This window comes from Atractosteus spatula, chromosome 2 (genome assembly GCF_055471065.1).
Source record: "Atractosteus spatula isolate fAtrSpa1 chromosome 2, fAtrSpa1.hap1, whole genome shotgun sequence".
Lineage (NCBI taxonomy): Eukaryota > Metazoa > Chordata > Actinopteri > Semionotiformes > Lepisosteidae > Atractosteus > Atractosteus spatula.
Window position 1 is genome coordinate 23,604,210 of NC_142707.1, and position 27,575 is coordinate 23,631,784.

The 27,575-nt window shown below is 38.5% G+C and overlaps 1 protein-coding gene across 3 annotated transcripts in view; it reads left to right on the top strand.

Annotated features, from left to right (window-relative positions):
* Positions 1 to 27,575, top strand: part of nhsl1b (NHS-like 1b) — a 184,610-nt gene that overhangs the window by 69,193 nt on the left and 87,842 nt on the right. Inside the window, exon 1 of one of the 3 annotated variants that reach the window (XM_088938937.1) lies at positions 22,658 to 23,127. The exons of the other annotated variants lie outside the window; for them this stretch is intronic. Within the exon in view, the coding sequence (XP_088795063.1) occupies positions 22,902 to 23,127 (226 nt within the window). The 5' untranslated portion in view covers positions 22,658 to 22,901. Of the gene's footprint in view, positions 1 to 22,657; positions 23,128 to 27,575 lie in introns of those variants that run through there. 3 annotated transcript variants of the gene reach the window in all.

A 27,575-nucleotide genomic window follows, 5' to 3' on the forward strand; every position in this document is an offset into this window, starting at 1 on the left:
AAGAGCTAGGGTATCAGCTTCTACAGCCAGGCTGGATAGCTTCTTCCATGCTCCCACATCCCTTTGTGTAAATGAGTGCCTCTTGTTCTGGGTTTTAAATGCACTTCTACATAGTTTGCATTTGTGTTTCACTATTCATTCTGAAGAAGTCTATTGGCTTGATCCTTTGAGATTTTGAAAACTTGTATTGGGTCCCCTTGGAGTCTTCTCCATTAGCGTTTCAGTTATTTTTGCCTCAGTGTTCCCTTTATTCCCTTGAGCCCAGGAATATATCTGGTTCGTCTTCCTGTAGGCTCCAAATATTGCATTGCATGGACTTGATTAATAGACACACTAAGGGAGAGTCTTGTGTGTGATCAGGATATAAGCTTCTTAATCCACACACCTGGAAAAATAATATTCAGGTATGGGCTATCAGCTTGTTTAAATAAGATTCTTTCTTTTTTTAAATCATGACTGCATCAAACATTTTAAGGGAGGAAATTTGAAATAACACTGCTAAGGAAATTAAGGTGAAAATTGTGACAAAAAGCAATTAGTTTGAACCATGAGATTATTACATTTCTTATAGTGAATACATTGGTTTACTCCTGACACTTGACTACCATGTACAGTAACACAAGATTTAAAGACACCCAAACAGTGTTGTTGGGTCACCATGAGCAAACACCTGTACTGATCTTTGGAGACATTATCAGTAAAGTTTGTGGAGACTGAAAGGGGTTGGGTGTGAGATGATGAGAAGAGTATCTGGTTAAGATTTTTGGTTAAGAATTTAGGGGTTAGATGACCTGATAAGCAGAGAGGACACCTGAGGTTTTCTGTCCTTGACGCTACATCTAGGTTATAAGGTCATTATGTCGGGTTCACAAGCCTAAGGGACACAGCTATGCCTATCACATCTCTGATGGAGAATCAGGCTTCAAAGTGCATTCATTTACAGGTTAATTTAAACACCCTCACCCTTTAGTATTATACTCATTACAAGATCACCAAGCCCTGCAGCTGTATTTGGGGATTCCTTAGTGCAAAACCTCAGACTCATCATCACACATGAGCACACTCCCTGAGGCTGAATAAACCATTGTATTACAAAAAAGGAACTGCTTCCTGATAAGAGTCCTATCCATATTTTGTAGTTTTCTATCATACCTGCCGGAACTGTTGTGTGCTTGCTGAAAAGATTCTTTATTCTTGGTCTGTAGCTTTTAGCCTTTATTTAAAAATAGTAATATAGAGCAGGTCGAAGTAGTTACTACCTTACATCTAGCAGTTTTAAGACAGGAAAATAAACAAGAGTAACAATGCGAGATAAACTACATTCAGTATCTGAATTTAAAGATATAGTTTTAACACAACATAGACTAGGCTTGGCATTATGTAATGATCTATAGAAACATTAAAAATAGATACTTTATTGATCCCATGAGGGAAATTGCAGTGCAACAGCAGCTTAACACAGTCAACACAGCAACAGTGTAACGAAATGATACAATAATACAACAATACAATACATACAATACAGTCAGTGAGAAGTGCACTTCAAAGAGTTGCTCACAGTCCAGAATATACAAAGAACAAAACAGAACAGTACACAAAAAGTTGTATTGCACATTATAAATATAAATATATTGCACAAGTCCCTGGCATATATCGCACAAAAAAACAGTTGTAAACAGGAAAAGCCAGATGTAAGCAGAGAGTTTACTGCTTAGTCCAAAAACAGGTCAATGTCAATGTTGGCCCTGCCCAGACACAAATTGGATGTGTTGTACAGTCTTATGGCAGAAGGCAAGAATGACCTCCTGTAGCGCTCCCTGTTGCACCATGGTTGAATCAGCCTGTTGCTGAAGGTGCTCTTTATTCTCACAAGCATGTCATAGAGGGGATGGGAGACGTTATCCATGATGGCCTCTAGTTTGGACACCATTCTCCTTTCAGCCACTACCTCCAGGGGTCTAGGTCAGACCCAATGACAGAGCTAAAACCATTTAAATAAGATAAGTTCCTTCACAGATAAGCCCAGCATAACTCCTATGGGTTTTGTTTTATAACTGGATGTGCTGGCACTCTATAAATGCTTCCTGCAGGATTATTAAAAGATGTGCTGGAGAGAAAATACAACCCTACGGGATGCCTGTGTGAAAAGTTGTAATCGCTCTGATAATGTGTTAGGAATCCCGCAGGAGTTTTTGCTGGAGAAATGAGTCCGTCATGATGTCTGTTGGAATTCATATTGGTGTGATTTTGCTGTTCTGGCTGGTGCTGAAACAGTTTGCTTATTAGAGACCCACAATCCCTTTATTTCAGAAAGGACAGTAGTTGCATCCCCACAATGGCTTTGTAGTTTGTTAAACATTTACAGCTTATCGCGAATGAAAGTATCTCCCATGCCCAGGCTTTGAAGAAGAAACTTGAAGTCCATTAGTGTCCTACTGGCCTGGATTACTGTTAGATACCTCAATTGAATATCTCTGTCTAAAGTGTATGAGACTGAAGAATGCATGATGTTCACTTTGGACATTGTGACCAGCTAATTAATTAAACTGTGCGGGCTGTATACTTAAAAGTAAAGGAACATTTTGACTTACTTTTACCTGAATTAGCTGTTGAGGTGTGAAATTTCTATTGTTTCTGTTCAGAAAGAAGTATTATCTAAACTAACATTGACTAAACTGACTAAATAACATGATTGATTAAATAACATACTGAGAGATAAGTGTACCTTCCATATGCACATCGTGTTTTATGTTGTTACAAAGTTGAGCTGTCAAATACAGTGTATTCCACAGACCTCAGAAATTAAAGTTGTATGCTGTTTTTTTCTCTACCAAGGTGCTAAATCACACTAAGAAAGGATAAAAAAGGATAATTTTTTTTACTTGTGCTGCACTGTTACCCGTGACAGTGTAAATGCGGTTCCTTACAGTGCATCTCTCATTGCCATAGATACGTTCATCAGTCCTCTTTTTACTGTCTGACTGGCATATTCATTCTGTTTGGGTGGGATCGCAAATTCCCTGTGTGTTGACAGATTGGATTACTTAAATATGCAACCCATTGTGTCGTTTTTGTTAAATGGCTTTTTTTTTCAAATTAAATGTCAGACTCTACACCATAGCTGTTCCCAAAGTGATTTGGCATGCATGCTGTAATTGACTTAGTTGCATTTCTTTTAAGTCTAATTGAGTGCAGCTGTCTGGAACATAATTCAAGCCTTTTTAAAAGCAAATTATTTTTGAGAGAATCATTTTTTGCAGCCATTTAAACACTCTTAATTCACTTGCATTAATACAGTTCAGAAAGGTCAGTATGGTGTGCTTCAATAAGATTTCTTCTTGAATAGAACACATTAAAAGTCACAGTGACACAAGCCTAACTGTTTTTTTTGGTTGGAGATGCATGACACTGTAGGCAAAAATGTCTTCTACAGATTTACCGGTATCTACATCTCAGTCAGAGAGAGTTACTCCTAATATAGTTAATATGTCCAGCAGAAAATGGTGCAACTTTAGCCTGTGTTTTAAGAGGTTTAAGTGCGATGTCCATATTACCCAGTCCTACCTACAGTGATAGACAAAACTACAGAATCAATGGGCAAGAATTGGGCTTAGGTAGTTATGCTGTGAAATGAAAGCAAGAAACTTAATTTGGTGGTGCTGCACATGAAGACATAAGAACATAGGGGAGGTCCGGTGGCTCTTTGGCTAAAGATCTGTGCCTGTGGCTGGAAGGTTGCCGGTTCATATCCTGCGGCCAGCAGAGGCATCCTACTCCGTTGTGTCCCTGAGCAAGGCCCTTAACCCCAACTGCTCCAAGGGCGCTGTACAATGGCTGACCCTGCGCTCTGACCCCAAGCTTCTCTCCCATTATGTGTGTCTCATGGAGAGCAAGTTGGGGTATGCGAAAAGACAAATTCCTAACATAAGAACTTGTATATATAAAGTGATCTTATCTTATAAGAAAGGTTACAAAAGAGAAACTGCCATTTGGCCCATCAAACCCACTTGGTTGTTAGGAGCTAATTGAACTTAGGATCTGTTCCAACCATTTTTTGAAGGAAGCCAGGGTTTTGGCTTCAAAAACATTGCTAGGTATCTTTTTTTCTACACTTACACCAGTGTTCCAGCTTTTTCAGTCACCGGTATAAAGAAAGGCAGGGTTTGGGGTCATCATGCTCAAAATGAAGCATCCTTTTAGACTAGTCACTAAAAGTAATCTTTTCCTACCAGACAGAAGTCTTCTGACATTCTTGACTAAATCATTTTGTTCCTCTTTTTGGTCTTGAAAATCATCAGCCTGTTTGATAAGTAGTTTGATAGCAATTTAGAAACAATGCATGATAGTGATGTGCGGGTCAGCTTTTTTTGAGAAAATGAATTTGCTTGATAATAAAATAGTAGCAAAATAATTACATGATCTGTTGTGCTTACGTGTCTTTTAGAGGGAGAAACAAAGATACAAACACTTGCAATACAGAAATTGCAGAGATTTTCAGTTCTGCACTTGCTATGCTATGAAACACTGAATCTTCTCAGTATTGAACTGAACTGCCCTATAATACCACTTTTTTTTACCAACTGACTACAAATAAAGCTTTGTATTCAAATAAAAAAACAAGAACTTGAGAGAGGTTAACTTCATTTCACAACTAGACAGGCAAGTTTGAATTCATGCTGTTTGAGATGGAATTATCTAATGATACCCAAATCCATGAATGGTACTTGTGTTTAGTCAGTAAGGTAGCTTTTTGAAGTGTAGTCTGGCTTTTGTTCATTAACTACATACAGGTGTCATGTTTGTGCTTGCCTCTTTTTGTCTGTCAATTAATTATTGTGTTAATGGCCCCTTGTTTTGAATTTTGGAAACATTTCAAGCCACAGGAGTGAGAAAAGAAAAATGTAATTATTTTGTGCTTCAGTACAAAGGAGCTCTGAGATATTGCGGTACTCTGAACTTTAGAGCCACCTTGTGGTAAACAAAAAACATGACAATAATGTGACTGGAGGTAAAAATACTTTTATGGGTTTCTCTCTAAAAAGATGTTGAAGTTAAACTATTTTTTACAAAGAAGTATTCTTCCATTCTGTCCAATAATAGTGTTTTCAGTTGTTCCTAAGAATTGAATACAAACATTTTGCTATTTTTTTTGAAAAGTTCGCATTTTTGTAGCTGTTTTTTGTGTTTTTATTTTAATAATGCATTTTTTTATTTTCCTTGGTGTATAAATATGTAATGTTTATGAATATTTGTTTTTGTTCTGTTTGGAGCAGTATGCTAAATGGGGATGAAAATGCATGTTGTATTGATAAAGGAAATGAAATACAAGAAATGTTTTTGAATACAGGTTATTATAACCTTTACTTTCACACTTTTTATTTTAAAAAATAGCTTATTCCAAACCAGTATACCAAATTATTCCAGTAAGTATACCAAATAAGGTATGTTCAGTATACCTTGATTATACAATAATGCTCTATTCAGGATCTCTTTTCATAATAATAGTAGTAATAATAATAATAATAATAATTGCTTACACTTATATAGCGCTTTTCTGGACACTCCACTCAAAGCGCTTTACAGGTAATGGGGGCGGCAGCCATAGTGCTCCAGAACGCTCACCACACATCAGCTATCAGTGGGGAGGAGAGCAGAGTAATGAAGCCAATGGGGAGTATTAGGAGGCCATGATTGGTAAGGGCCAATGGGAATTTTGGCCAGGACCACCTGGATGATGCGAAGGCAGCCATAGTGTACCAGAATGCTCACCACACATCAGCTATTAGTGGGGAGGAGAGCAGAGTAATGAAGCCAATTCATAGATGGGAATTATTAGGAGGCCATGACTGGTAAGGGCGAATGGGAAATTTGGCCAGGACGTCAGAGTTACACCACTACTCTTTTGGAGAAACGCCCTGGGATTTTTAATAACCACAGAGAGTCAGGACCTCGGTTTTACGTCTCATCTGAAGGACGGCACCTCTTTACAGTATAGTGTCCCTGTCACCCACATGGACCGCAGGGTAAGCGCCCCCTGCTGGCCCCACTAACACCTCTTCCAGCAGCAACCTTAGTTTGTCCCAGGAGGTCTTCATCCAGGTACTGACCAGGCTCACACCTGCTTAGCTTCATATGGTTGCCAGTTGTGAGTTGCAGAGTGATATGGGTGTGGGCTGGCACCTTTTTATTAAAAGGTACATTGTATTAGAATGCCCAGCAATTCCATTTCTGTGTTTTTGTGAATTTTGGACATTATAGTAAAAAAAAGTCTTAATTCAGTCAAGTAGATATTACCAAAATCAAGCAGATGAATCCCTGCTCATCTGGGTTGCATGGTTTCATTATACTGTAATGCAATCTATCAATTAAAAGTAATTGATCCTAATGATTTAATTGAACATGTTTCTTTATTGAAAATATGCTCCATGATTCCACCAAAAATGAGTAATTCATTCAAGGTGTAGTGTATTTATTAAAATATCTTTAGGCCCAATGACATGCAGATTTGTATTTAAGTGTTTTCTTGTCCTCATCTATTAAGCCAATTACTTTCTTTTCCAAAATCCCTGTTGCAACTGCAACTATTGAATTATTAATAAGTGGGGTCATATTGAATCCATAATTTGATCCACACTGAATTCTAAATATCAGACCCGGTAATTGGGTGTCAGCTTTCTCTTTTGAACAGCTTGCTCCTTTTAAGCAAAAGAAACCCATTAGCAGGTACCAGAAGGCTTTTTTTGGCATTGAATGTTGGTCTTGGTTTACTGGGTGGAGTTATATAACAACTCATTGAGAAGAGATGAGCCTTTATTCAGCTGTGTGCAACAAAGTGCTGAAGTGAGAATTTATTATTTGACTTGAAAACAGATTGGTATCTCGTTTATTACTTCCAACAGATAAAACTTGGAAGCTTGGATATGTTTAAAGAATTTTTTTTCTCTAATCACCAGAGAGGAATGATTTATTTTCTTTCTTACCACAAATGTTCATTGAAAGAATAATAAATATTCAGCATCTCTTGCTCAGTTTCAAGTCCTTATTTCCTAGTTCTGAGTCATTTTTGCCCCCCTCCTAACAAAACACTAATCATTACAGTAATCATTTTGTGCAGTCCTAATACTGACTGTACTCCACCTGCTGAGCTAATAATGACATTCATTACTCTTAAGTGTATGGCTCTAGAATTAATTGTGAAGCTTTGGATTACTCGCGTTTTTTCAAAATCTGCACAGAAAGCAGCTGGAATTTCCCTACAGGTCAGCCAGCGTTTCTCTTTCCTGTTCCAGTGAACCCAGCAGGAGCTTTCCTTGGCTGAATGTAAGTGTAACTGATTAATTGCTAATCAAGAGGCTGATGAACTAAGATGTTCAATTCACATTTTTTGCCACCAGTCTCCCTTGGAGAATCTTTGCACTGTGAAATGCAGCATGGCTGCAAACAAGGCAGTCTCTTCGCGGTTGACTTTTAAGAGGTTGTGTGTTTTGATTCTATTTTTGTCCAACCCTGATTAATTTGTTGTCTGAGGTAAATGTTAATTCCTTTTAACTCTATTTCAGGAAGGAGGTATCTGGAATTATGCAGTAAGCATTGTTTGCATATTTTTAAATGCAAAGCAAATAATTAAAGAAAGTTATTTTAGAAGCACTGGTTTGTTCCACTGGTTGGTACAATGCCGCAGTGGTTAGCATTGCTGCATCATGGTACCGAGGCCCTGGGTTCAATTCCAGACCTAGGGTGCTGTTCTCCCCATGTTCACCTAGATTTCCTCTGGGTTCTCAGGTCCCATCCAGAGTGTACCCTGCCTTGCGCCCATTGCTTGTCAGGAGAGGGTCTGGCTCCCCCGTGACCCTGAATTGGAAGAAGAGGTTAGAAAATGGATGGACCGTGCACGTCCCTCGTGTTCTCTCTATGTCAAGGAATAGGCAACAAAGTTCTTTAACATTTAATTTTTGAAAGCATAGCGCTTCAGCCCAAAAAAAGACAAGTAAGTCTTTGTTCTGTCAAGAAGACTTTGAGCTTTTTTTGTCTTCAAAATGAAGCAGGCCCTGATATCAGCCAGCAGGCCTGCTGAGACAAGGTGTAGAAACCCGATTGCCGTTGCTCAGTTACAGTTTTCTAGGGGACTCAGTGCCACTCTGAGGTTGCTAGGAGCAACAGCGGCAGCTTTCTGTTTGGAAACAGCTGTGCGTGCACTTTTGTCACCTTTACCGGGAGAAGAGCTCCCTAGTCAAGGATATGTACTTATGGAAGAGCAATGTTGGGACTATAATGTATATATTTTGTCAGTATAGACCCTTAGATAGTTTTTAAGGTTTCACTGAGTAACCATTTCCTCATTACAAATACACCAAGCAATTGAGTAGGTGCATTTTAAGTATGGCAGCAGCCTGGTAGATCCTTGTTTTTTTTAAAAAGAAAAGTTCCATTACAGGAGCAATTATTTGCTTCCTTAAATATAAATTGTACTGTATGTCATTTTTCTAATAGAAAGTATCTGGGTTTATCACTCTTGGTTAGGGTTTTTCATCTTACACAAAACAATTTTGTAATCCATCTTTCTAAAATATTTGGTGGTGCCCAGAATTTTTTTTCATTACCAGGCCAGCATATCTTTTCTTGTTAACTCATTAAGGTCATTGCTTACAAAGACGTGCTATTGTAAGTGATGAATAAGCTGTCTGATGTCTCTAGCATTATTTGCTGTGTATTTTAACATTGTAATAATACTATTTAACATTTAAGTAAAGAGAAATGTGTTTATTGTCGTTCTATACTGTTTTATTTGGCTTCTTATAAAATTGATGTGACGGACTGTTATTGAAAAATAAAATAAATTTGACAAAGAAGCAGAAATGTAAACATAGTACAAGACAGAGTAATCTTGTCTGATTTATCAGGGAAGGTCCTTCCATCTTCTCAGCTTTTCAAGAAAATAGAGGGCTTGTTTAGCTGCCCTTAAAAAGAAGATAATTTTAAGTCAGTCAGATGAAAACACACATTGCATTTATATACATAAACATAAAACAACTGAACAATGTAGGAATGAGATCCTGTCTTTTTCTAGTAAATATGCCTGAAAAAGCCAGGGATGAAGTTACTCATTTTTTGTATCCCAAATTTACAAGAGTAATATAATTTTTAAATCCAGTGTGCAGCAGAAATAAATAATGCTGTTATAAGCACATACAGTATATGGATATGCTTAAGAGTTCAGATCAGTTTAAAATAAATAAAAACAGACATATATCACTGCATATCCATCACAAACAAATCTTGTAGTATGTGCCTGCTGATTTAGCCATTGGGATTCAGTCAGTGGTGGCTCTGAAGCTTCTCTCTCCTGGGTGACATGTGGCTAATTGACTATGTTAGTCATGGCTACTCAATTGGCGTCATCTGCCATAAGTGGCCCAAACCTCTTGGGAAACATCAACAGTATCATCAATATCCTAAAGCCATTGCATCCCAGCATTCCTTATGGGGATCATGTGAACTGTTGTTTTCCTAAACAATGCAAGCCACATTTTCCAAGTTATTACTGCCAGATTTCAAAATGAATGGCTCAAAACCTTAGGTGTGACTCTTTCGCAATCTATTTAATATGACTGAAATGTGTTTCACATTGAGAAATATTTCAGTCACAGGTTGAGGCTTTTTAGAGAACTCTTGATTGCACATTATTGTAGTCCAGTCTTTTAAAGATTTTGCAAGATACATTTTGATACTAGTAAAAGTATTATGTCTTACTGAGGTGATCTGAAGATTCTGAACAGATGTTATAAGTGTCAGTGCTTACGTGAACTGTAAACTATTGTAAATTATTAGATAACACCCACACAGTCACACTAGGGCCAGTTTTTACATAAGTCAGTTAGCCTACCAGTATGTCTTTAGACTGTGGGAGGAAACCAGAGCACATGGAAAAAGCCCATATGAACATGGGAAGAACTCCATGGAGATAGCACCCTTTGAATTGAACCTAGTGTCCCAGTTACTGTCATATTCATAAAGCTAAGTCTTCAAAATTAAACTTCATGCAAGGACAAGGAAATGTGCAATTCAGGAAGCTGCGTCCTCATCGCTGATTTAAACTTTTTTTCATGCACCTGTGCTCTTCATTTTGAGGCTGGACATTCTCTGAAAGCTAAATGGAAGCTTTAGCAATCACAAAGGTGTAACTTAAAGAAGGGAAATGGAGATCAGCATGCCATTTCTGAATGCTGATTGATGGTCTGTGTATGGCTCATTAGAGTGGCTCTAAGAAGTGCTTTGTGGACATTGTGGGGGCTGTTCTACAGTGACCAAGGCTGCCTGTCAGCCTGTCAGCAGCGTGAAAAGTGAGAAGCCGTGACACAGGTCACACAAGAGCTGGTTTCCCCAAGAGACCTCTTGCTAATACCGTTTTTAAGGAGGAAGGTCAAATTATTTACTGAAGTGGCTGGTACGGATATCAGCCCTCCCTTGACTAGGAGCTGTGTTTAAGTGATATTGGTATAGATTATCCATTTAGTAACTATACTGACCAGGGTTTTGTTCCTGAGATGTTCAGATGTAGGAAGCTTTTTAACAAAATAGTGATAATTTCCGTTCATGACTAAAATTGTTGGTCAGAGCACTTTTTCTATCTTAGTGCCTAGACCTGCCCACAATGTTCCTTGCTGTGGCCAGAGGCGTTTTGTTCCTTATGGTACTTGCTCATGTATAAGTTAATAAAATGATTAATTTTGGTAGAATTTGTCATTTTCCTGCTTCTCCTGCTTTATGGTGCATGTGAGGATTACCTCATACCCCACACAGCCTCTTTTGCAATATTTGTTTGAGCAAAAAGGAAAACCAGTTCCTTAGTGCTAACTGATTACACTGTGTGTTTTCATCCTGATCAATGTTTGTAAATTTCCTTATTTTGTGGCCCAAAATACACAGCTTATGAAACAATAAGTAAATTCCTTCTGTATGTCTTTTCTTGTATTTCTGAAGTTTGTGGCACATGACTCAAAATGTGGTTTCTGCCACCCAAGATTTCATTGGTAAAAACAAAACTCCTCAGAATAGGAAATGATAAAGGAAATGTTTAAGTGGCTTAGAGGGATTCATAAATTGGCATTCTGAAAGACCTTGTGTTGCACTTTTATGATTTCATTATCCTGTAAAAAGAAAAAGGTATAAACGTGCATAGGAGGACCTGTTAAACAAAAAAGGCACAGGACCCTTGATCCCACCTGCTCAAAGCAGTTAGAGTTGCAAGATTTTTTGGTTCCATCAGCTTTGTACATGGGGTTGGTGCAATTTTTGTCCATTCTTCTGAGCAGATTTGTGCAAGCTCTTTCAAGCTGCATGGGCATTGCTTATAGACAGCAGTTTTTAAGTCCTTCCCGAGATTCTCAGTAGGACTCCAGGACTTTGACCAAGGACCAATCAAGGACATTCACTTTCTTATCCTTATGCCATGCCTGTTTAGCTTTCATTTTGCTTTATTCCACCCAAAGAGTGATTTTTTGGCCCAAATGTGTTTAAAGTAGGTTTTCCACCGAGACTTCCCGGTAGTTGCTCCTTCTATGTTCAGTCTTGGTTAGTTTCCCAGTTTTTGCAAGCAGAACTATAGTATAATGTTGCCACCATCATACAGAAAGGACAGTATGGAGTGAATGATGTGCTATGATGTGTTTACAATTGGGTTTAGTGCTTTGAATTTAGACCAAGAAGTTCTAATTGTGTCTTGTCAGACCACTAAACCTTTTTACTACAGTTGCAGTATCTAGGTGCTTTGTTATATGTAAAAGGGATTTAAGATGTATTTTTTTCCAACATTTCCAACATTTTCTTCATGCAAGCCCGCTTTTTTCTCTTTTTTTCTCTCTCTCATACACTGAACTCTAACTCTTTCAAAGTCATCATTTGACCATTTGACTTACAGAGGCATTCCTAATGAGTTTCAACCTTGCCTGGCTGCTCAGTTTTGAAGGACAGTCGATCCAGGCAATATCTGGGGGCCTTCCACTTTTTCATGATTGACATCAACATGAACCAAGATGCATTGAGGATCTTTGACCTTTTATATTTGCCTCTTATCTTTGTGTTGTGTGGATTAGGTTATGTATATAACAAATGAGTTGGTGCTTTAAAATGTCATTATCGCAAGCTTTAAAGCAACAAAATGTGAAAACTGAAAAGTCTCTTGCATGGTACTGTATGAACCTTTTTCAGCCAATCTGGCAAAGTTGAAGATGCCAAAACTCATGTGGGTTTTCATCAGTCTAAAGCAAGAAGAAAAAAGTCAGTGCTTGATATATTTCTTAGATATCAAGCAACTGCTTTCAGTTGTTTCAACATAAAAAACATACATATTTAGGTATTTCAGTATGTCACTGGAAACTTTTAATTTTGCCTGGATAAGAATACTTGCAGTATTACATTTTGTAAAATCTTATTTGGATTAGGAAAGCCATTCTTTAAGGAACAGTGTGACGTCCTCTGTCTGAAGACCCCTACAGAACAGAAGATTGGTTGGCGTGGTGCTTACTTTCTTGATGTGAAATGCTTGAAGATGGCAATAACTAAGCTGACTTGTAAAGCCACTTCAGTGCAACAGCAGCAGGCATCCCTTTCATATGAGAGATCTGCATAAACCTCTTAATGCATTCAAAAAGAAACTACCCCTGGGAAATTCATGAGCTTCTCAGTGGGCTTTGGGAGGTAGCAAGGAAGCATGTTGTGAGGGGTATTTCATCACATATTTGTAAGAGTTTAAATAATGGCCTAAAGTTGTCCAGAACAAACTCTAGGTCCATTCTAAGAGTTGATTTACAGTCAAGACTGTACCTCTGGTATTACTGCCTAATCATTTAGAGCCAGACTAGACAAAAGCCAGATGGCACCCTGCTTGACAACACAGATAATTATGTTATTAATATATTGTTAACAGCAGAGCTTTTCACTCTGTTATATTTATCATTTGGCTGTAAAGATATTTTTTCTGTGTAGGGGTAATGTGGAACAGCTACAGCTACCAAAAGAAGAATAATTGCAGCTTTGGTTCAGTTTTAATCCTGGAGTTGAAGGTCAAATGTTGCAATTTCTATTTCTATCAACCTTTTCTTTTTTTCTTTTTTTTTCCAAAGTGTTGACACAAGTTAGACAATTCATCAGGTAATGTCTGCCTGTGACGGTTTTGATTATGACAGCAGCTATGCTTTTCCTTCTGTTTGGTATGTGTTGTATGCATTAAATGCAAATTAAATTTAAATTTCTGCTTGGGTTACTGCAGGCTGCAATATATTTATTTGACTCTGCCATATTAAAATGAGCAGCATTGATATGTGTGTGACAAATCACCAGGCACAAAGTGGAAGAGACACAAACATGGCAGCACAGTGCTGAAGCAGAAGGCTAGTATCTGCACTCTGGGTACAGAAATATTCTAGAGAGACTAAAAAGGACAACTGAGCTCTCTGTATCATCCAACATTAACCAGGGCTCTGTGTGTCATATAGTAGTAAATTATTGTTGTTGATGAAGTGCTTGCCCTTCCTTCCCAGTTTTCTAACTTGAATAACTTTTTGAAAAAAAACAGCAGCACAACACAAATACCATAATTACGCGCTGAATCGACAGAATGGTAATGAGGGGAGAGGCGTGTGTAAATCACAGAGGATGGATTCCAGAGACCACAGGCCCAGCTCTCACTGGACTTCAAAGCTTCCAAGCAAACTTGGATGGCAAAGCCACTTTGTGTGGCTTCGTAACCACTTGCCTGAGAATAGTTCATAATGGTACACACACTCTTAAAAAAAGACCCAAATAGGAGCCAAGGTCTTAGAAAAGCCGTCTATAAACTACAAAAACAAAACCACCAAGTTTTTTTTTTCATTTAGTGCTAAATCTGAAACTATAACATGGTCAAATCATTTTTGTTCAGTTGTTGTCTACTCAAATGGGAGTTTGGTTTGACTTGATGCAGAACCTTTCAACTTGTGGTCCATGGCAATCAGCTCTTCTTGCAACCTGATGGACTGTGATTGTGAAACCAAAATATTGTGAGCAAACAAGAGGAGGTCATTTAGCCCAGTTTGCTTGGTGTTGTGTTTTTGGTAGCTGTTTGATCAAAGAGCCTCATGAGACAGATTATGATGTCTAGTTTGTTATAAACCCTCAGAGAGTTTCCCTTATTTTGAACCCTGAATATATTTTCTCTGCCTTCTTATAGTAACTCTTTCTTACTTTCTCTAATTTTTTGGTTTTAAATGGAGTTTAAATGGAATAGTTCTTAGCTATAATTTCTATTATTTTCTCTCAGTAATATTTTTTTGGAATATTTGTGTAGAACCTGTATAAATGAAAACTTGCTACTGGTATTAAATCAGTGACATCTGTCACAGTATAGTCCATATTCATTTATCCTTTCTTCACTCTCTGAGGCTCTTATTTTTCACTGCCCTTACAGCAATGCTCTTTGCTTGAGTTCACGCAGAATAGAGAATTTTGAGATTTGAAGCTCAAGGTTTGTGATCCTTTCACCATGATCACTCATTGTAATCATCAGTTACACTCAGCCCTTATAACTGGAATGTAATGAAAGCTTTGGAAGAGCAGCAGATACCAGCTGAGTGTGTGGCGAGGTTCCATGAACTTGCCGCACACATTTGTTTTTAAAACAAACAACAAGTGCTCTTTCCGATTTCAAAACACCACATTTCTAATGCAGAAGGATGGAACAAAAGAACACATTCCGTTTGCAAGGAAAAGATGCAAGAGTACCACAGTGTGCACCTTTCCACTAATGGGTTGGTTTTCTTCCATTTCTGATTAGTTTTTCAGGTGCTGTTGTAAGCCCTAGTACTGTGTACCAGAGCACATTAATACAGTATATTCTAGCAGTAGTCCAAACGGCAATTGTTGCAGTCAAACAACTCTTATTTCTTATAACAAATTAACAAATTCATAATTAGGAAAATAACATTCTCTTTGGTGAACTGACATTTTATTGAACAGATATAGCATAAGTAAATTAATTATGTTGACTACCATTTGTCTGCAATGGAAATTAATTAACAGGGGGTCTGTCATGAAACTCCTATATGCTTCATATATGTACTTTGAACCAGGTTGTAGATGTTGTCTTGTGGGATTCTGTCCTATTCTTCCCATAGAGCCTGAATAAAACAATAAAACAAGTGCCTGATAGTGATGTGTGGCCCTAGATGCAGTTGTCCCATCTCGTCTCACAAACTCTGGGGTGATTAGTCATTTTATAGCAGTCAAAGTCATTTGAGTCTATAATGGAGAGTCATAAAAGATCTAATCCGTATCCAAAATCTTCTCCCAAAACTATACAGTACATGCATGAATCCAGTGATACGTTTCTTTTGATGCTCACTATCACTATAATTTTTGCAATGACAGAATAGTAATTAAAAAAACCGAAAGGAACTTGTCATTTGTCTCAATTTGTTCCTAACAAATACCTCCACAAGTTTCTTTTGCTCAACATATTTAGAACTTAAAGGAACAAGTGAAGGTTTATTCCATGTTGAAAAGAAAAGAGACAGTTTCCTGTAAGCCTTTACTTGTTTCTTTGCAGCCTACGCATGCTGACACAGCTCCCTATTTGAACATATTTAGAACTCTCTTTCCACCTGAAAGAAGGATGTGAGTTTTCTAGTGAGAAAAATTTGGGGTTGATGTCCAGAGCAAAAAATAACAACAATCTCATTGAATTTGACACTCTGGGAACCCCTCAACTCAGAGTCAATCATACAGCCTACAGACCCACCGAAACTATTTGTTTGGTCTCTGAGGTATTTGTGGTCAGAATCATTGCCATCTTGTCTGTATATCGCATGCAAAGCAGGCGCCCCTACATGTGACAGTCTCACATACATGGTGCTCCCTGTGGTTCTCTATTGGTATTCAATATCAGTGCTTCTATTTGAAGTAGGATCCCTTATCCTAACCCCTCTCCTCATAAAACCCTCATCGATTAAAATATCAAAGTACCATGGTAAGTACCCCCGTTCAATCAAAAAACTTCAAACCAACAGCAATGCAACTGCATGTTATGAACCCACTTACTTAACGGGTTCTTTCTGTTTCCCACAGACCTTTTTTCTTTTATGTCAGTGGAAACCAGTGAAGTTTTAAAATTGTTGTTTGTGATTGACAAGTGATTTGAAGTTTGGTTTTGACCCACTTTAGTGTTAGGGCCGAGCAAAGGTTCATTTCAGGACAAAAAGTAAAATGAAGGTATGAAATAAACTCTTGGTAGCAGAGCCTCTTCCAGGGGTGTGGTGTGTGTGCTGACACAGCACCCTGCTTTGACCTTCTGTTGTTAGGGTGTTCCATGTGTTATTGTGAGTGTTCTGTTAGGCTGACCTCACTGAACAAATTACTTGAATTTCACTGTAATGGTTCAAAGAATATTTAGCCCTGTTTTGTTGTATTATTATGCTGTTATTATTTACTAGTAATAAAAGCACCTGTCTGTAAAGTGTGATTTGTAATTAAAATGTGTGGTTACTGCCCTTTCTTATTTTTTAGCATTATCTATTATCTATCTATATAGCAAAACTATATACTTAGAATATGTATTTTACTTTCTATGTTACATTTACATCAGTTGCATTATTTTATATTATACATTTACATAAGCATATTTATAAAGTGTGTTTTTATATAAAAATATATTTTTATCTTTATTTTGTTCATTTTTTATTTGTCTAATGCTTCTGTTGTGCACATGCAACATTTTAAATTGTAATTATATTGTTATATAATTCTAACGTAACATGAAGTCTTCGCCTTGGAAATACATGTCCTTAATGCACTTTTTTTTCTTTATTTTCCCACATTTGGCTAAAGCCTCATAGGGAATGACTTCATTGGTCTCAGCTTAACCCTCAGGGACATATAGTATTCTCAACCATCAACGTACCATCACACAGTCTCTGGGATCTGAATAAGAAGCTTGCATTTGTCTTTCTGGATCAGTGTTAACTAATTTGACTGCTTTTCATATTTAAGAATCATTTGAGCACTACGTATATATGACTATGTAATATATATAGGGAACTAGAACTATATACTATAGGGTCTAGCAGCACTGTTGCCTTTTCTTCACTATAATCTGTACATCAACTATTATCTTTATATCTCTGGACAGATGACTCATCTCCTCCTCTTCAAAATGTCCTCATTATATATTACAAGCTCCCATTATTACTTTCTAAAAGATGGATTAAATGCAGCCTCTGCTTTGCAAATTCTTTTATAAAATTCCTCTGTGCTTCAGAATTTACTCTACAAAGTACAAAGATATGTCAGGAAAATTAAGAACAGAGTTTTATGGGGAGATGTTTTGTTTTATGCTCCAGAGAACCACCTTGACTGTGAAGCATAGTGGAGGTAGTGTCATGGCCTGGGCATGCATGGCCGCACTTGAAACTGGCTCACTCGTCGTCTTTATTGATGTAACTACATATTGTGGCAGCAGATTGAATTCTGTAGTTTACAGAAACATTTTGTTTCCATACTTGTGTGGCATGACAAAGACCCAGCGTAACTAAGGAGTTCATCAGGAATAAATGTCAAAAATCTTAGAATGGCCAAGGCAATCTCAAGATTTACATCCAATTGTGAATGTGTTTTACATGTAGAAACACAGGAATAAGCGACAGCTCAAACATTTTTAAAGGTTATACACTGGCTCCGGTAAGCTTAGCAGGTTATAGACTTCATGCGGTTATTACCTGAAAGGGATATGCACCCAAATTCTGTTTTTCCCACTCGGAAATGTGAAGTAATGGTCACTTGAATTCACTGAAATGAAAACAAAGTAGGTTTTTGTTGTTAGGTTAATAAGAAACTTGTATTGTCCTTATCATTCATATTGATCTTGAAATTACAAATACAAATTACTCTTTTGTATTAATATTTTTGACTTTGTGGTCCTACTTCTTTTGAATGCTACTGCATGTGTATCTTGTATATATATACAGTACATCTGCATGACTCCTGATAATTTCTGTTGTTCAGTCAATAATACATTTTACAGCTGTTATTTGCTTCAACTCAAATAATTTTAATTTCCCCTTTTTGTAAAGTGTTGAGTCTGAATTTGGTGATGTTCTGATTATGGGCATATTGCACTCAAGCCTTTCAGTGTGGGGTGTGCTGTTTCCTTTAGCTTTGTTCAGCTTTTTCAGGGGGGACTGATAATTCTGCTGACATTGCCTGACCTTTCTCAAGATCTTTAAAGCCCACATTGTCACTTGTAGATCTAACAGAAACAAAATCAATGAAGGCGATCTTTCACTTAGAAAATTAACTGTGTACCAAATCCTGGCAATAACACTTTTACCTTAAACACCAAAAAAAAGCAACATCATAGCCCTTCATCATTGTAATGGAAAATATTGATGCAGGTTCAAGGCCTTAAATTATGAGCTTGCGATTTTGACTTATTGATGATTTTCTTTGCCTAAATTTAAGAGTTTAGATCAGAGTAAAGAATCTTAAAGTACACTTTGTGTTTGGTAGAGTACATGTAGCAAAAATTGTACAGATTGTCAGGTGCTTCCTCTTGCAGTTAAAATTTAATTTCTGTGTTCTAAGCTTTAAACAGTGACTCAAGGTTTGCACATTTGAAATTGAATCAAATCATTAGCCATTCTCCTGGAATTTTTGGATGAAATTGATCACACTGATTGATAACACTGATCAGTTTTTCTTAATAAATATGCATATTTTGGGAGAAAAAATCACACTCTAATCAAAGATAGGATAAGATATCTATGGAGGTAGAGGAAGGTAGCCAGGCAGAGGAAGACACTTAATGATGGATGAAAGAAGGTTGAAAAAGCAAGTTTTAATTAACAAATTATAAAGACAGTGTGAACAAATGGTGAGTGAGGTTCATTAGGGCATCTCCTACTGTTTAATGCAAAGAGCAGTGTGCTTGTACGTTCTTCGAGTGAGATCGTAATTCCTGGTCTGAGGGTTTGCAGACCGTTCCTGGCGCATATCCTCCATTAGGCAATTCTTGAGAAGTGGGTTTGCTGGAGCTATTATCCTGGGATCGGTCGAGGATAAACCACACATTCTCAAAGGGATTTCTGTCCTATGATTAGCTGAGCCATGGTAGATGTGGTCACTTTCCAATGGTTGCGGTATGAGCTGGGGCCCTGTCCTCCATGAAAAAGAAAGCGGTTTGCATCTCCTGGAGCTCCCAGATGACTTTAAAGGTCATTGAGCAGAATCGGCTTCATATCTGCCCATCACCATTGAAATCCTGAGGCTAAAAGCAGAAGAAAGGGGAAAACATTTCAACTCTTATGTTGTTTAGTTGCAGTTAGATTAATGTAATATAAAACCTGCTCTTCAACCCCTGGTGAACCCCAAACTGTTAAGAAGTCATAGTTTTTGGTGGATGATATATTACACAACCAATCTCCTGGAGAGGAGTAGTTCTTTCGATATTTGCATGACCAAATTGTCTAGAATTGACTCGGCTACTGAGCTTATTTTGTCTATATTAAACTATTTTCAAGTAGTCTATGAGTGATTTTGCTTTTCAGGACCTGCCATGGTCAACCCTGCTTTACAGGATGAATAGCCTCAGCTTGGATGGAACCATTGTTTTGAATTTTCTTGATAAAATCTCACTGGCTCTGTATGCCTCTTCCAATTTTTCTTTTTCAGAGAAGTCATATATTGCAAATGTAATAGAATATTTGCTAACCTTAAATGAATGACAATGATAAATCAAGTTGAACAGTTTACATTTCACCTGTCCTCAAACCAACATCAGACATACTTTATACAAAGTCAGGTTTATCAAATCTACCAACTCTTGGCAACTTGTACTGTTCAAAACTGTTTTGTTAAAAACTTAGGGTTTTCTGGAAAAAACAACTTATGCTTTTTAACCGCTCTAGTTAGTGCTGTTGGATTCAGGTTCGCCCATGTGGGGCAAGTTGCTGTTAGTCTTTTTCTCTGAAAGGGAGCTTCCCCATTTGATCCAAGGCTCTTCAATTATTAACAGCATTACAGTTGGCGCTCCCTTTTATTATTCTGAGTGGGTCAAAGGTCTCAGCAATGTAGCTGAATCATAAAGTAATCTGAGAGCTGCCCACTTCTGATGGATTCAGTCACCCACAAAGTAAAAACACATGCGATAATGAGGACGGGGCTTGGTTCATTTTGTTTGATTTTCATATTGTTGTGTGGTATCTAAGCAGCGTGCATTTAAATATAAACCAAACTGCAGAGCATGATCTTTTATATCTTCCCTCTCAGATTAGGGTGAACGAAACCGTGGTTCTGCCCCCACGTAGTGAATTAAAACATGTTCTCCTGGAGAGAAAAAGCCAAATTAAATTGTGTTCTTATTTTTACACAGGAGCTAGCTAAACATGTTTTGCCTGCTAAAGTAAAAGATAATGACATTATGTCAGCTAATGCAAATCAATACCTCTGTGTTTTTAAAGAAATATTACTGTCTTTATCGGGATAGGCATGTTATGTTTATTTTTGTGTGTATTCCACATTCCTAAAGCACTTTGCAAATTTACTCCCTTCCTAGAGTTCACAATGAGCATTATATGAACATAATGTTAACATTAATTAAGTTCACTGTTATAGGTAGCAGGCGAGTATGAGAGTTCAAGTGGTTTTCAGTCTAGAACTAGAAAAGCAAAAATAGCTTTAAAATATAGGAATTGAATACAAGGAAAGGCTGCAGCCAAGATGGTATTCATCAGAAGTTACATGTGACAGGATGGTGTTTTGCATTTTTTTTTGCATGAACATGAGTTGTTGACACAACAAGGCTGCTTGGACTAATTTGCTTGTTGAGTTGAGAGTAACTCAAAGACCCAAGAACCTTAGTAAACCATGCAGGTAAGGGGCCTTGGCTTTCCTTAAATAACTTAATTGGTAAAGTCCAAGATGTTTTTGCATAAGAGTGCCTCATATTCAAAAAATTAAGTAGAAAATGAAAAGATAAAGGTAAAACTATCTAGAATATTTGGTTTATTTTTCTTGTCCTTGCACAAGGTGCTATGTGTGGTAGTCTTGTCATGCTGAATCTGATTAGCATGTCCCAACTTTTTCACTTTAGATTGAGCAGTGGTGTTTGTTGTGCCATCTAAACAGTTTCCCTTGCTGTAGTGCCTGTTGTATCTGGATGTCCAGATATCCTACACATTGGTTAAGGTAGGCATTCACCTAGAGTACCTTTCTAACCACTAACTTCAATCTTGTTATAAAAAAATACAGTAAACTGACTTTAGATTAGTCTGTTTTTATTATTATTCTAGCAACACAATGCAACAGGAGTTTCAGTTTTTTTGCAACAGTTGTAAAGAAGTAATGTACCACACGTACTGTAAGAGAAAAATACTTTTTAAGAAAAGTGTACTCTTTAACACTTTAAATCTTGCATTAAATCTTGTTTTCTTGTTAAGAGGAAACTGGTGGAAACTGAAGTGATTTTTGACCATGATCAAAATTCTTTTCAGAAATCTTTGGGTTAGATAGCAGTGGATTCTTGTATTGAGGCTATTTCAAATTTCTTAACCTGAAAAAAGTAATAGGTTTGTTTATAAACTTAAAACACTTCTGTAATACAATCCATATTTTAAGTGCGTTACAGACAGTGCAATATTGGAATTTTTAGTCTTCCACAGAGGCGAAGGAACTGAATGTTTTTGACAAGTGTTGTCTAGCTGGTGCAGATAGGAAGCAGAGACACCTGCTTGGGCTCTCCGTTTTCTTTCCTAACCTTAACTATAAAAGCTGTGTTTGTTTGTATAATGGTGCCATGTATAGGAGGAGTTTTTAAGTAGGGCTTTTTATTGCACAGTTCACAAATAATGAGTGTTGTGACCAGTCACCTGGGTTTGTAAGGGTGGAACTGTAGGAGGAGGAGGGGACTCTAGGCTCAGTTGCTATGACTGGAGGAGGGAGGGAAAGCAACTGAGACAGATCGTATTTCAATCGAAGGCTTGCCTACTCGTAATCCTAACCCCAGAGCCTGCCTCTGTGCCGGTCTGTCAGTGGCTTCTAATGAGGGACGCACAGTGGCAAAGGAGAAGGTAGGCTGGCTGTGGTGTAGTTTCCTTCTCCACAACGGATCCAAAGCCATGCGTTCCCACTGTATTGCACCTTGGGATGAATGATTGTCCAGCGCCTGGACGTGAGGATACACATTTGGCACGCAACTGATGAAGTACAACATGCAGTGGGTACTTTGCATATGTGTGCCAGAGCACCAGGTTACTGATAAAAATAGAAGGCAAACACAGACTCTGTAAGAAGAAGCAACTGGGGCTAAAGGTGGAACGAAGAGGAAGATATTGGTATATGTTTTTTTGCTTTAGTTTTGAAAGGCAACTGATCAGCTGGCACTGAATGCCCCAGACCTCCTTAAGAGCTCCAAAGCAACTTTAACACAAGAAGAAGGCTTTTCCTCCTTGTTTTTAAACACAAGATTAGACAAAACAAACCTTTGGTCGGTTTGCAGTCAGGATGTGACGAGAGACAGGATGTGATGACTAAATTTAAAACTTCATCGGTCTGGGAAGAACTGCCCTGGTGAAACGAGGCACCTTTGGTCTGTTCTGTTTTTCATGGAATGGTGTGTGTTTTTTGTCATCGGAAGAGGAGTTTTTATAGAAGAGTGTGAGGATTTCTATATGCTCCCAAGCAAGGGTTTATAATATCCTGGTTTTGTGGATGTTAAGGCACCTGCTTTCATAAAAGGCTTTACGTTCCGGAGGAAGAACGAGATCTCTTCCAGTGTACTGTTGTCTGTCTTTGAGTTTGGGGGAAAAATTTCCTCTGTAAAGTTGTGGGCTCAGGAGACTGGTCTCCTGTCAGACAGTGGAGTGTGAAACAGAAGCAGAATGAGGCGGGAGCGGAGTTCAGGCTCTTTCAGGAGGGAGAAGAAGGACAGGACAGGCTCCATCCCGCGTGCACTGAGCTGGTTGAGCATCTCCTCGCTGTCCAAACAGACACGGCGCCTCTTCCGCAGCAGCGGGGAGCTGTCCTCAGGGCAGCAGGGTGAGGACGATGATGACGATTGGATTTATGTCCCCCGGCACCGGAAAGGTAAAGGAGGGATCTGCAGAGGTAAGGCAGCAGGTGTTTTCACCAGGTGGCAGAACTGACTGCGCTCAAGGGACATCACTGGGCAGGAGAGCAGCCTCGCACTAGTGATGTGCTTTTGTAATCATAATTATCATAACAGGAGAATGAGAAAACAAAATAAGTCCTGGTTGTTTTTGATGTTTAAGGGGAGATGATGAGCTTGATAGAATATTTGTGAGCTTAAGGAGGAGAGGATGAACTTAGTGACCTAACTTCTGATTATTCTCTCCAATCTGTCAATACTGTACTGTAGAATTCAAAATTGTAATCATATTGTGCATCTGATTGATTTTTAAAAAAATCTTTACATTTAGCAGGTACTGGGGCAACAGCTGTTATTTGATATACAAAGGATTAAGCCCAAGGAAGTTCAATACAGTATCTTGGTCAGGGTAACATCTACTGTCAGCTTCTTTATCCACTGGGTCACCTGGCTTCCCATTGTGTTGCATATTGATAACTATGTATTAAAGCAATAATACAGTAACACTCTACTTGTTTTTTTTGCAGTCAATCCCAAATGATTTATTCAAAAGAGTATGCTTAAGTCATGTTTCCTGTTAAAAAACAACTTTGTTTCAGTGGATGCGTACAGCGCAGCCTGAAATAACAGATCAGAATGAAACAAGCTGTTCTTAACTAACCAGGAAGTTTTCATTCTGTTCCTGTGAGGAACAATGGGGACATATTTTTTTATTGGTGGTTTTATTGTACCAGATAGTACTCACTAGTGCTCAGTGATTCACACTTTATTGTGGCAAGAGGTAGGAAGTGGCTGAGGTTGAAGTTTGCTCTGGTGATGTTAATGTAATGTTGACATTGACTGATGTCACTGCCTTATGCAGTGCAGTCACTCTCAGACCTTGGCAGTACTATTGACATGGTTAATGCTACTGTATGTGTGAGCACTTCCTAGCAACCTACTCCTGGGACAGAGACAGCACAGGGTGATTATAAGAGTAGAAATTTTCACCATTCTCATTCAGCCATGTGATCCCCACTGCCTTAAATCTTAGTTTAATCTCATGCTTTATCTGAGCAACAATACCAGCAAGCTTTTATTTTGTTTCTTAATTGTTTGTTTTTTGTTATCAATTCGGGCAGCTCTTGGCTGGCTTCCAGTTATAAATGACCCATTCTGCGAGTATTAAGAAAATAATAATAATAATAATAATAATAATAATAATAATAATAATAATAATTGTTTATACTTATATAGCGCTTTTCTGGACACTCCACTCAAAGCGCTTTACAGGTAATGGGGATCCCCTCCACCACCACCAATGTGCAGCATCCACCTGGATGATGCAACGGCAGCCATAGTGTGCCAGAACGCTCACCACACATCAGCTATCAGTGGGGAGGAGAGCAGAGTAATGAAGCCAGTTCATAGATGGGGATTATTAGGCCATGATTGGTAATAAAATCTTAATAAAAGATTTCATTGGCAAATTGGAATACATTCAGTGTCCCTGTGTTTCGCCGTTCTTTCACTCTTCATGGCAAAGTCTCTCACGATCTCACGATGCTGAAGCAGTACGCTGGCTTCTGTCAAGAAATGGCTGGATGAAATCCTCATGTTAACTGCTAACAACCAAAAGAACTAGATGAGCTCAATGGCTTCCTCTCGTTTGTATCTTTTCTTATTATATCTCAATTTCTAATTATGGTGATGGATTGTCCGTTGTGGCCCCTTTTAATTTTTCATTTCATTGCTTTCCCAGATTTGTCACTTTCAAATTGCGCTGTATCAGAGCTGAATTCTGAGCTTTCCATTTTGACAGGCCCCGATATATTGATGTACACGAATGGCTGTCAGAAAAGTGTGTAATGACTGTAATTTTTTTACCATTTACAGCAGGTGTGCCACAAGGACTTTTGTAGTACTGCAACCTATCCATCCTGCTGGAGCCCATCCTGGCAAGCAAGGGGCACAAGGTGGGGTCCACTCTGGATGGGATGACAATCCATCGCAGGGCAGACACACACGCACACACTTACAACTGGGCCAGTCTTCCCCGAACCTACCAGTAGGCCCCATTGCAAGGCAACATGCTAACTACTGTGCCAATGTGGAGCCTAGTCCCGAAGTAAATCTAGTCTCTGTCAGACTCACCAGCTCTGAGCTGGGAAGAATATAAGAGATGGCAGAGAGAAGACTGTGTGCTGCTGTTGTCTTTCCTGATGTTAGACAGCCGAAGTAGGTTTTTCTTTCCCAGGGGATTTCAGAGAGAAGATGTAGTTCATAGAGGAGACGTTTCTTGACTGTTAGAGCATCATGACTCCTGACTGTTAGAGATTTTTTCTTTATTTATTTGCATATTGCTTGGCTGAGTTTATGCTGAATGGGGATGTATTGTTTTTTTATTGAGTAATACACAGATTGTTGTTTGTTTTCCCCTTAACAGTTGTGCAGTAGGGACTTTGAGACACTGTCACTTTGCCTGTGATGGAGAAGAAAGTCTAGGGCCTTTCACTCTCATTGTCACAAGCTTCCTGTGCTGTACACCCAAGCACTGTACTCGGGTTATTTGTTGTTGTTTCCCTCTATATTATCATCATTGTTATAATTAACGTTTTGATTGAAGGACTTCTAATGTCAAGTTTACTTAACATGTATTCTGCGCCGGCACGGTGGCACAGTGGCTAGCATTGCTGCCTCATAGTGCTGGAGCCCTGGGTTCAAATTCTAGTACTGGGGTGCCATCTGCGTGAAGTTTGTACATTCTTCTTGTGTTCACGTGGGTTTTCTCCCGCCACTCCATTGTCCACGGTCATAAGACATACTGTTAGGTAGATTGGCTTCTGGGAAAACTGGTCCTGGTGTGAGTCTTTGTGTGTCTGTCTTTGCGTGTGCCCTGCGATGGACTGGCATCCCACCCAGGGTGTGTCCTGCCTTGTGCACCTTGCTTGCCAGCATAGGTGCCAGCTTCCCTATGACCCTATATTGGATAATGTGGTAAGGAAATGAATGGATAGATGTAATACTGCACACTGAGAAAGAGGAATTCTGAATTACATTGGATTTTACCAAATGAGGACACATCATAATTTCTATTACAGTAAAAACACTACCAGAAATATGAAAATGCTGAGTGAAAACAAAATCTTAGTAAATGGCAAATACTGTATTTTAATATGGAAATGAAATACTTCACAAAAATTAATTAAAAGCGTGCACTGCTGAAAGTACATATAATACACTACAATTTACACATACTGAAAAAATAGAGTAGCTTAATTGTAGGCTGTGATGTACAGGTTTAAAATGCCAAACTTGAGTTATGGTTACAGGCTGGTGAAATATGGACATGTTTAGGTTGTTTTTAATAGCTGCTAAGCAACCTCTTGGCTCCATTTCAGCACTATTTTCACATGCTGTACTGCTGTGCAGAGGATCAGCAAATATCAAAGTGTTAAATGCCTTTATTCGTGTTTGCATTTACAATGTAATGTCATTTATGGGAGAAAACTGAGAGTGCCAAGGGGACAGTGCTGTTTTGAAAAAGGCCAGCAGCATAACAAAGAGCATTACAGTGAGGCTGAGCTGATCCCAGCCAGATATGAGATAATTGGAAACTGTCGATGATGTGCTGTACTCCCTTAATACTAGATCATTAAAAACATCTTATTGCTAATTTAGTGACTTTTGAAAAGTTTGGACAGCATTAGCAATACCACGCACGTTCTAGTTCCAGGCGTTTATATAGAAATGAGGGCTTCATCTGCTGCCACGGTGACCACAAAGTGAGGTAAATGTTTCAAAACTGCTGTCCCAGGGTTATTTTTGCTCTGTTTGCTAATATGCAGCTCAGTACTGACATTAATTATTGGAGCCTGCTCCTTTCCCAAGCCATTGAAAAATTGTGTGGCTGGACTTTTACTTTTCTGTGCTCAGCACACAAGACTTCTTTGGCCTTTCCTACTAGCAACATTTGAGGATTTCAAAACTGGTTCCGGGCGGCATGGTGGCGCAGTGGTTAGCATTGCAGCCTCACAGTGCTGGGGCCTTGGATTACATTTCTGGGTGATGTCTCTGTAGAGTTTGTTTGATCTTCCCGTGTTTCTGTGGGTTTCCTCCCACAGTCCAAAGACGTGCTGGTAGGTTAATTGGTTTCTCTAAAATTGGCCCTGGTGTGAATGTGTGCATGTTTATGTCTGTGTCTGTGTGTGCCCTGCAGTGGACTGGCATGCCGTTCAAGTTGTACCCCATTATACCCCATTGTACCCCATCATGTGCCCATTGCCTAGGCTCCAATAGGCTCCATCTCCCTCACAACCCTGAACTGGAGGAAGTGGTTAGAAAATGAATGGATGGAAATTTGGTTCTGTCTTGAGTTTGGTCATGCTCATCACTATGTCAGTGGTGGGTGTTTCTGTGGAGATCAGTCAAGCCTGTTATATTCTGATACGTGCTATACAGACAGACA